Source organism: Papaver somniferum, chromosome 10 (genome assembly GCF_003573695.1).
Source record: "Papaver somniferum cultivar HN1 chromosome 10, ASM357369v1, whole genome shotgun sequence".
In the NCBI taxonomy this organism is placed as follows: domain Eukaryota; kingdom Viridiplantae; phylum Streptophyta; class Magnoliopsida; order Ranunculales; family Papaveraceae; genus Papaver; species Papaver somniferum.
Window position 1 is genome coordinate 136,466,684 of NC_039367.1, and position 9,954 is coordinate 136,476,637.

General features: G+C 34.5%; 1 protein-coding gene and 1 long non-coding RNA gene across 2 annotated transcripts; both read left to right on the forward strand.

Annotated features, from left to right (window-relative positions):
• Positions 1 to 398: 398 nt before the first annotated feature.
• Positions 399 to 1,995, forward strand: LOC113319174. Its single transcript, XM_026567451.1, has 3 exons — positions 399 to 654; positions 1,021 to 1,131; positions 1,226 to 1,995. Exons 2-3 carry the CDS (start codon positions 1,022 to 1,024, stop codon positions 1,737 to 1,739), a joined length of 624 nt encoding a protein of 207 aa, XP_026423236.1. The 5' UTR covers positions 399 to 654; position 1,021; the 3' UTR covers positions 1,740 to 1,995.
• Positions 1,996 to 3,053: 1,058 nt separating this feature from the next.
• On the forward strand, positions 3,054 to 3,818 carry LOC113317248. Its single transcript, XR_003343361.1, has 3 exons — positions 3,054 to 3,291; positions 3,377 to 3,537; positions 3,802 to 3,818. It is a non-coding gene; the product is annotated as an uncharacterized LOC113317248 (long non-coding RNA).
• The last annotated feature ends 6,136 nt before the right edge of the window (positions 3,819 to 9,954 follow it).

Consider the following 9,954-nt stretch of genomic DNA (forward strand, 5'->3'; position numbering starts at 1 on the left):
TCTTTGTTAATGTGGGTAACAAATTTTCGGGAGAAAAACATGACATTATAATTTGGAGAATGATTTTGATAGATTGTTTTGCTTTTTTCAATAATTTGAAGAATGATTTATTGCAACTAGTTTCTTCTTTAGTGCAACTGATTTTGGCTAATCAATAAGATAAGCTGATAGTGGTAATAATAATTTAGTAGTTAACTTTAGCTAATTAATTAAGTTGATAGTAATTAAGGGTACAAAATCTGATTAATAAATGAAATTTGTTTGTTTGATTCGTGGTCATTAATTTCAACCTAACCCACAGTGCAAGGGTAAAACCGGAAATCAAAAATCACACTTACATTGTTTTTACTCGCTTGAGTTTCATTTCATCAACAAAATTTCATTATAGATCTAGATCCAAAGGCAGCTTGAAGAAGATGAACTAATCAACAAAAAATCATCTTTCTTCTGCTAGTTAGCTAGTATCTCTCTCTATTCAAATTAATAGCCTCCAAATCTCTCTTTTCCTTCTTCTTCTTCTTCTTCTTCTTCTTCTTCTTCTTCTTCTTCTTCTTCTTCTTCTTCTTCTTCTTCTTCTCCGTATTCAGTGGAGATTATTTATCAAGACTCGCTCAAGAAGCTAAAAGACTTTTCATTCTCCTAGTTGTCGTCCAAGTGAGTACTCTTGTACTTTCTCACGTTTATGTTTCATTGATTAATTATGCAATTCATTTTAGTTTCTTGATTTTCAGCAATTTTACGTCTGTTTTCTTCCAAATTCTGTCATAGGATAGTTCATCATCATTGTATTTTACATGGGTTTCAAGGAATTTTGAATTTTTTATCAGATTTTCATTTTTAAAATTCACCCAGAGAAAACCGTGGGTGACTTTGTAAATGTGAATATTGTTCATTTTGATTGTCTGATTTCTTTATTTTTTTAAAGAAATTGTCCACATTCTTATTATTATTATTATCATATGCATTCATTCTTATAGCTAGCATCTCCAACTCTAGAGTGCTGATTAAATTGGTTGACAGGATGGATACAAATATTCAGCAACCGGATGATACCAGCAATGCTATCAATAATCAAAATTCAACAAGGGGAAAAGAAGGTTTCGTTTGGCGTCGAGAAAAAAAATCGGAATTGTAATAACTTATTCCTTGTAGCTTATTTTGCTTTTCAATTTTTGTTTTTTTATTTTCTAAACCACAGAGGGATAACTCAACCTTTGAATTGCAGGAGCAAAGAAGAAAAGAAGATGGAGGAGGAACGCACGAAGGACAACTTTGATAGCTTGGATGACATAGTAAAGATTGGATTCACTCTAGCAGCAATGGCGTTTTTTGGTATCACGCTAACCAATTTAAGAAGTGTCGACGGGAGGGACGAGTGCGATGTTGGTCCAGATGTGGTCAAGATAATACTCGAGACGGGAGGTGATGCACTCATGTTTCTTTCTTCTTCCGCATTTTCTGCCATCATTACCAAATTTATAGCCAAAGGTTTCAAACACAAGAAGAAGGACAAAATCAAGAACATGGTGCTCAAGTTTGGCAAATGCATTTCTGTTGGACTTGCTGCTACAGGATGTATTCTGTTAGCCATATATTTAGGGTACGTGTTTGAGGTGAAATTTGGAAAGAAAGGTTGTATTGGATTGACAACCAGAATGGCAAATGGGTTTCTGCCGTGGGGAGTTTTAGGCGGTTCTGTAGTGTTCTGCTCAGCCCTATTTGATACTTTGATGGGTTAGGTTGATGAATATTCAAAATGGATATGTAAGTTGGTTTCTAGTGTATTAAATTTGAAGGAGCTATGGAGCCTTTCCTTGACCAATTCCAAGATAATTGTGTTTGCATAACTTTTTAGCATTCAAGAAATCAAAGTTGTAGGCTTGATCTAGCTAATTCCATGATAGGTAGGTCTCTTTATGGATGGATATATGTAATGCATCAATTCTTGTAAGTTCCCTCCTGGGATGAAAAATCATATCTCCAGACTTTTTGTTATATGGAACCAAACCAAGCTCTAGATTTCAAATGCATCAATTCATGCCACTAATCACAAGTTCAGATTCCATATCTTACTTCTCAAATGCAATCATATCTTACTTTTTGTTCAGGTTCCACTGTTCGCAAATTATCCTATAGTTTTACTTTTTTGGTAAAGATGTTTTGGGTTTGGGGTTTTTGCTGGTAATCATGATTTGTTCAATTTAATTTATCCATATAAGTGTATGTTTTGAAAATCTGAAATTTTGTTTTCCCATGAATCAAAAGATAATTTTGCCTTCCCTTTAATTGTATACATGTGGTTGTATGGGTTTGTTGCTGGTAATCATGATGATTTGTTACCTAGTTGTTTTGGGTTCAATTTAAGTTATCTTTAAAGTTCTGAAATTTTATGGTTCCATGAATCAAAAGGTAGTGTGGTTCACGTTTAAACCTCTATCATTTTCAACTGGAGAAAACTTGGTGCATCGTGAAATTGATCTCGACAACAGGTTCTGGTTTATTCATTGTTCTGAATGTGATTTTGTTGTATGGAGGAAGAAAAATCTAGGGTTTTGTTATTTTGAAGGTGATTTAGAGTTTATGAAGTTCACAGGGTTATGATATATAATCAGTGTCGGAAGTAATGTTGAAAATAAAAAATACTCTTCGTTTGGCCTTAATTTTGTTGGTGTGGAGAATAGTAGTGGAGAAGGGAGTGGTAAAGCGATTTCTGAAGTAGGGTGGGACATACTTGGGGAAAATCAAGAGCATGTTGGTCCATATGCATTCTCTGAATTACAAGGTGAGTGGAGTCCTGTTGGTAAATTTGATGCATTCTCTCTTTTTTCAGTGTAGGAACGTAATTTGTATTTTTCCCTTATGTGCTTATCATATCATGTTGAGCAGGATTTTGGCCTTGTTCTGAAAATCCGTATCTGTGAGATGAACTGTATCGTGTGCATTCTCCAGTGCTCACTGGAAGGAACTTTGAAGGAATTCCCATGCTTTTGTTTTGGCATCATTATTGATGCCAAAATGTAGTATCTTTTGTAAAAGAGATTGCAGTAAATTTACTGGCTTTGTGTTTGTTCTTGAATTTTCAGTTACACTAGTAACTATCAAGGTTTCAGGACAATTGTTACATCTGTATCATGTTCATAATGGTCTTACGAGCTATTGAACCATCTACTTGGTTGTGTTTACTTCGCGTGAGCCGAGCATTTCAAATATGGATACATCTTCGAAAGTACGCTATTGTGGGCTGAAGGAAGAACTGAATATCTATACAAAGATCTGAGCCTGCTGTTGCAGGTGAGTTTATCAACTAACATTGGTTTAAATATGACAGTTGCATATGATAAGTATCTGAAACTTGTCTCTGTCCATGTTACGGCAGCGACTCCTGACAATGATGATGAGTTCGCCAAATGGCAAGAGGAGGTTAGAAAAGCTGAACTCGAAGCTGAGGCTTTGAAGCATGGCTCAAAATTAAATGATGTTGGTGGGTCAGATCAGTTGAAAGACTTGGAGGTTATAATATGGACACAGAAACCACTTGTATGTGATATCAATTTCTCGACGGTTTCGGTAATTCAAATTTATTTTTTCCTTCATTCTCTGTATGAGAGTAGTAAATTTGTTACTTTTCTTGGTTCCCAACATAATTCATTCATTGACAGTGTACTATTACTGGTAGGTATGACTAAAAACCCAAAACTATTGATTGAGTCGTGATTGAGCATATATCTCTTTCTTGAAGACAATGTTTCCCAATGTTGATTGTTGAGCTAAAAAATTTACATGCTACTTTTTTGCTTGCAGGTATTCGAGAACCATCCTGAGGGAGTCGTTCTGCTCACAAGTGTATAGAGCTAATGAACGGAAGATGGTAAGTATTGCCTCACTTTTGCATCCAAAATTCTTTTTATCATTATGTTTAATTTCTTAACTGCAAATGGATGCATCCCTTAAGAAACTGAAAACATGGCACTGCACCTATCTGTTGAGGAACTTATGTGTGGTAGTCTAGTCAATGCAGAGAGGAAGTACCTAATCTATACTTGAAAATATGATTCTAGTCAATGCAGAGAGGAAGTATCTGTTGATTCTAACCCAAACGAAGTTTTAAAACAACAACAACACTTTAAATATGATTAGGTATCATGTACCTCAATAAAGCCATTTCTTCTTCTTCTTCTTCTTCTTCTTCTTCTTTCTCAAGAACAATTCAATTTAACTAATCTTTAAGAACTTGTTAGGGTTTGATTTTGAATTTTAGTTTTAGTTTTAAATTTTAATTTAGATGGAAGGGTATTTTAGTATTTCCTCCCCAAAAAGCACCCCTTAACAGATATTATTGGATGGGGTTGGTAATTCATATCCCCAATTAGTTTTTTTATCCCCCAATTGCGCGTTCTTTATTTATCTTTTTTTTTTCTTTCTTTCTTCTGTTAACAGTTAAGAATTTCATGAAAATCCATCAAACATGTAATGAAACCCTAGAAATAAAATCCACGACTTAATATATACGAAGAGAGGTTGAATAAGAGATCAAGAGTAATACCTTATAAGAGATTGTACGTGGAGCCTAATTACTTCAAATCTTGTAGAAATCAAAAGATTCAAAACACAGACAAATATTATTGAGAAGATTAGAGGAAGAAGTTGAGATAACAACTTTTTTTTTATCAGTTAGTCCTTTCACGCAGTTGTACTCTTATATTTTCTATATCTCCCCTGTATTCGTTTTCCTCTTGGTAGGATAGTGGAATCAAAAGGCAGTACGTGGAGCCTGGCCGTGTAGTAGTTGTTTAGTCGATTTTCGGCAGGCGTAACGGGGGTGTAAATTAATTACTAATTAATAATATGATTTCAGGTGATTTTTCTCTGTTGTGGTTAAAAACTGAATCAATCTCTCTTTTTAGAGGTTCTGGCCCCACTTAAAATACGTTGGAAATACCATTAGGTCCTAGGAATAATATATTAGAGAGAATCTAGTCCAGTTGACCCAGTCAACTGTCTGTTTGGTCCTTTTTGGTAAAATATATTATAGTTTGGTCCTATAAATTTTGGTTTGGTCCTAGGCTGATGTCATGGATGATGTAAATGTCATTGTGTGGTGGCAGAAATACCCTTTTGGGGTCACATATATAGACAAGATCACTAAAAAGTATCTCATTCTTAGATTTACATTCTCTCTCCTCTTTATTTACAGATTTGTTTTCTCTCTCCTAATTTTCTCAGATCTACTTTCTCTGTTCTTGATTTTCTTTCTCCGTTTTTACTGCTGGTGTTTGATTTTGATGAAGATGATGGTGTTGAAGATGAAGATGACGAAGAATCATATAAAGATTATGAAAACAACGAAGATGAAGATGTGTTTTTTGATTTCTTTGCTACTGTTGAAGACGAAGATGGAGATGCGTATTTGATGTTTCTGCTAGTGTTGAAGAAGAAGATGATGATCTTTTTGTTTGCTTCTCATGTTGAAGATCTCGATTTGTTGATGTTTTTCGTGTTGATGATGATTTCTATTTGTTGCTCGTGTTGAAAATCTCGATTTTGTTGATGTTTTTCGTGTTGATGATGATTTGTTGATGTTTTTCGTGATGATGATGTTTGTTGCTGCTGTTGAAGGCGTCGAAGAAGATGAAGATGCTGCTGCTGATGTTTTTATATGGAGTTTATTCCAGAAATGAAGTCTGGTTTGTATATGTTTTTATATGGAATTCATTTCTGGAATGAAGTATGTTTTTTTTAGGTTTTTATATGGAGTTCATTTCTCGAATGAACTTTTTTTTAGGTTTTTATATGAACTTCATTTATGGAATGAACTCTGTTTTTATATGGAGTTCATTTCTAGAATGAAGTTTGTTTTTTTAGGTTTTATATGGACTTCATTTCTGGAATGAAGTCTGTTTTTTTAGGTTTTTATATGGTCTTCATTTCTCAGAATGAAGTCTGTTTTTTTAGGTTTTTGTATGGATTTCGTTTTCTGGAATGAAGTATGTTGTTTTAGGCTTTTATATGGACTTCATTTCTTGAATGAAGTCTGTTTTTTGTAAGTTTTTATATAGACTCCATTTCTGGAATGAACTCTTTTTTTTAGGTTTTCATATGGATTTAATTTTCTGGAATGACTGCTACAAGAAAATAAGTAAAAATTAATACGGAAGGGTACTTTTGTCAATTTAATATTTTTAAATAATTATGGACCAAACAGTAAAAGCGTTTTCCTAAAGGACCAAACAAACATGGGCCCACCTAAAAAATGACCAAACGATATTTTTCCCTTAAAATATTTAGGCCAATAAAAATCTTTAGATTTTTCACACCACCAATTTTTGGTATTTTCAGCCCCAATTCTCTCTATATGCCGGTAGTGTTAAAACCTAGCTGGTAAATACTGAGTAAACCCAGAAAACCCAGATTAATCTATCGCATCTTTCCATCGCTTTTTCTCCTTCTTGAACCTATTTTACGATGTAATTATTGTTTCATACCCAACCATTCTTCAATCAGAACTGTTCCTCTGTTTCTGATTGCAGGATAATCAATAACAAAATCAAAAAAGAAATTTAATGATCCCGTATCGTTGTAAATACTTTTTTTGATTGTGCTATTTTTGGTGAAAATCAAACCTTAATTTATTTTTTTACATCTTCATCTATGGCTAAAGTTCTTCCATCGATATTATTTGTTCTTCAGAGTACAGAGGTTATAAATCCTGAAATCTTGAGATCATTTTATTAATGGTTCTTATAGTTCTTTTTGTATTTACATTAGTTATTTATGTTACCAGATAACCCTAATTTATAATGGGTTCGTTCTTCTTGCCATGGTCAAAGATCTGGTGGCACCTAAAACAGTAGCAGTCGTAAGACCTTGCTTTGATTTTTGGAATTGGTTTGTATATTAGCGAAGGGAGTAACAAATTGAGACTATCCACCATAGCTTTGTGGTGCAAATTTTTTTTTATCTCTCTCTAGCAACCTACTGCAAAAATATCTTAAGTATTTTTCTAAAGTATACTTATTTCTTTTTTATTTGATTTTTGAACTTATTAGATATTTATTGCTCTTTATTAGGGTGGAATCTTTTGAATCAATCTTCAAGTTTATGTTATGTACTTCCTAAGAAGCAGAAACCCTAAGTTGTTACTGTTTTGTTTAGTATTCTTCCTGTGTTGGTTAACAATTCTTTTTGAAGAACCAGATGTTGTTTTCTGATTGTAGGACTAATTTAAGAACTTGGGATGGGTTATAATCTGATATATCTCGATATGGAGAAAGTGATCTACACCCTGAAATATCAGTAAAGAGTAATGCATTTAATTTTCAGGAACTTGCTGATGAGTTAGAGGTTGGTTCAAATCTGACATCATTGGGATTCCTATGGTCGTACATACCAAATATGTACCAAATTTACTATTTCTGTCTTAATTCTTGATTCAAATTTTATAATTTTAAGTGTTATGGTTGCAACACGCTTAGTCCTGCACAGGCACCGTCATTTGTTGAACATCCGAATCCGGATCATCAAATGGATGCAAGAAACACACTCGGTACTGTAACTTTTACCTGCAAACATCATATGTTGATTAGTCCCGTAACAAGTATAGTGTCCTTACAATATTTAAACCGACACAAACTAACGAATGTCATATGCAGCAGAAGTATATCTTATAAAAGTTCACATACAACGTAAGACCATATCTTTACCTTTTGCGTTGCTTCGTAACAAATGTGCCCAATGTAAACATCATTATATTCTAAGCCAGTGCCAGAAAGTTACTTATTGATACTGGGTGGTGTTATATGTCATGCCCTAAATGCAGCTAGAAGGTTATCACAGATGAGGGTGATTACCGGTGCACCAAATGCGAAATAAAAGCTTCTGGTCCCATGCCCAGGTAATGTTGTCACTCAGATGCTCTTATTTTGTGTCTTTTTCCATATGCGTCCATCACACACAAAATTGACCTCCGCTGATCATTTCTGTCATAGGTTCTATTTCAGCTTAAGGTTGGAGATAAACTGGCTGCATTGTGTTCGTTGTTCCGGACATAGAAGTCCAGAAATCATAAAGGACTTTTTACAAAAATAGGCCTATTTTTTGTGCTTTTCAAAACTAGGCCTGTGTTTTTTATTTATTGCAAAACTAGGCAAGTTTTGACCAAAAGTGATGGATGGAAAGCTAGCACCGTCAGATGTAAATAAAAAGACCTAAAAGTCCTTTGAATCGGTTATTATGACCCAACCAGATGTGTGTTGACTCTGTATACGTCACCCATAGTGCGTACGTGACACCGCTTACGTGATACTCTTATCTTCTTCTCCATAAATGAACGTCTCCACAACCATATAATTCCGCTTCTCTTCATTTTCAGATCTGAAAAAATGGGTGGTGGTATGAATGATAAAGCAAGTACTTCAAGTAGTATGATAGTGTGTTTAATGTGTGAAATGGAAGAAGATCATGAAACAAAGGCATGTCCATGGGTTTATTCAAGGTGCAAACATGTACCTTGTAATGGAGTAAGAGCTTTGTTGAGGTCTAAACAGATGTAAGTAATGGAAAGTTGTTCTTGAAATGCTTGAATCCTACCTGCAACTAATTTGAGTGGTTTTCTCAAGCTTCTTCCCATTCTTCAGCACTTCCAATCAAGCTTCCATCAGCTCATGGTTGTATTGCCTGTGGAGAAGACAATCACAGTGTTACAAGTTGTCCACTGAAGCTTCAAAAATGCTTTAAAGACAACTGCAACTCTCAATTAGAACTGAAGATATGCAAAAATCAACATAGCATACCTTGTGTGCAAGAAGAAATCCTGTGATGCATTCAGACGCTCTTGTCATTGAAAGCAAAAAAACAATGAAGGGTAAAGTGTATGAAATATGCAAGGAATTTTAGAAAAATCTGAAAATGTACCCTGCAACAATTTTATGATAAATTTATTTTAATTTCATAACTTGCATTGTCCTACAAAAGCATCCATTCATCCATTCACAAAAGACCATAACCAAACTGAAACACAAAATCAACCATATTGTGTTTCAAAACAAAAACAAATTAAAAGAGACCAACACAAACATAGAATCAGATTTTCATGTACTTCTTTGGTTTCTTCTTTCCCTTGAATCTGCAACTGTGAAGGTGATTTTGTTGTTGACAGATCCAGCATGTTTGTTAGTCTGATTGAAAGCAGGTTGAGAAGAAGCCTTTCTCTTACTCCCTTGGCCTGATTTTACAACACCTTGTTTAGAAGATTCATCAACACATGTTTTGGAACTGTTGTTGTTCTTCATTCCATCCTTAGTAGTAGTAGATGCACCTGCAGAAGCACTAGTAACTGGTTTCTTTCTGTTGTACTTTCTTTTTGATGGTTCAGGGACATAAGGTGTTGATATTGATCCATAAACACATGTTCTAGGATTGTCTCCCGTTGGATTCTTTACAACCTCTCCACCACCACAAGTTACTGCATAGTGACCATAAATTCCACACTCCTTAGACTTTCTCATTTTCTTCACACTTCCAACTGCATCATAAGAAGGAATCCTCTTCTTCCTTGGCCTTCCAGTTTTGCTTAGGATAACAGGAGGATTCACTAGTGGATAATGGGTTTTAAACCACTTTCTGGAAGTTATGAAAATGACTTTCATGGGCTGGTAGTAACTATTTGAGCGGTGAGACACATTTGTTTTCATCATAAAAATTAAACATGTTTCTGCCACAGTCGTTCTATAAAGTGGTATTTTTATTAAAAAAAAGGGCACTTTTATCGAGTAAAAGAATGACTTCGGGAGAAACTAGTTTCTATCTCCCCGGTTTCAGGCACTAATACCTGATATACACAGAATGAGATCCCCTTCTTCCGCAGATAATATCCCATTCTTCTTCATCCCTGAGTCATCAACTCTTTACTTTCATCACCATCAACAATTCAATTTTAACTAGCTTTCGTATTATTTC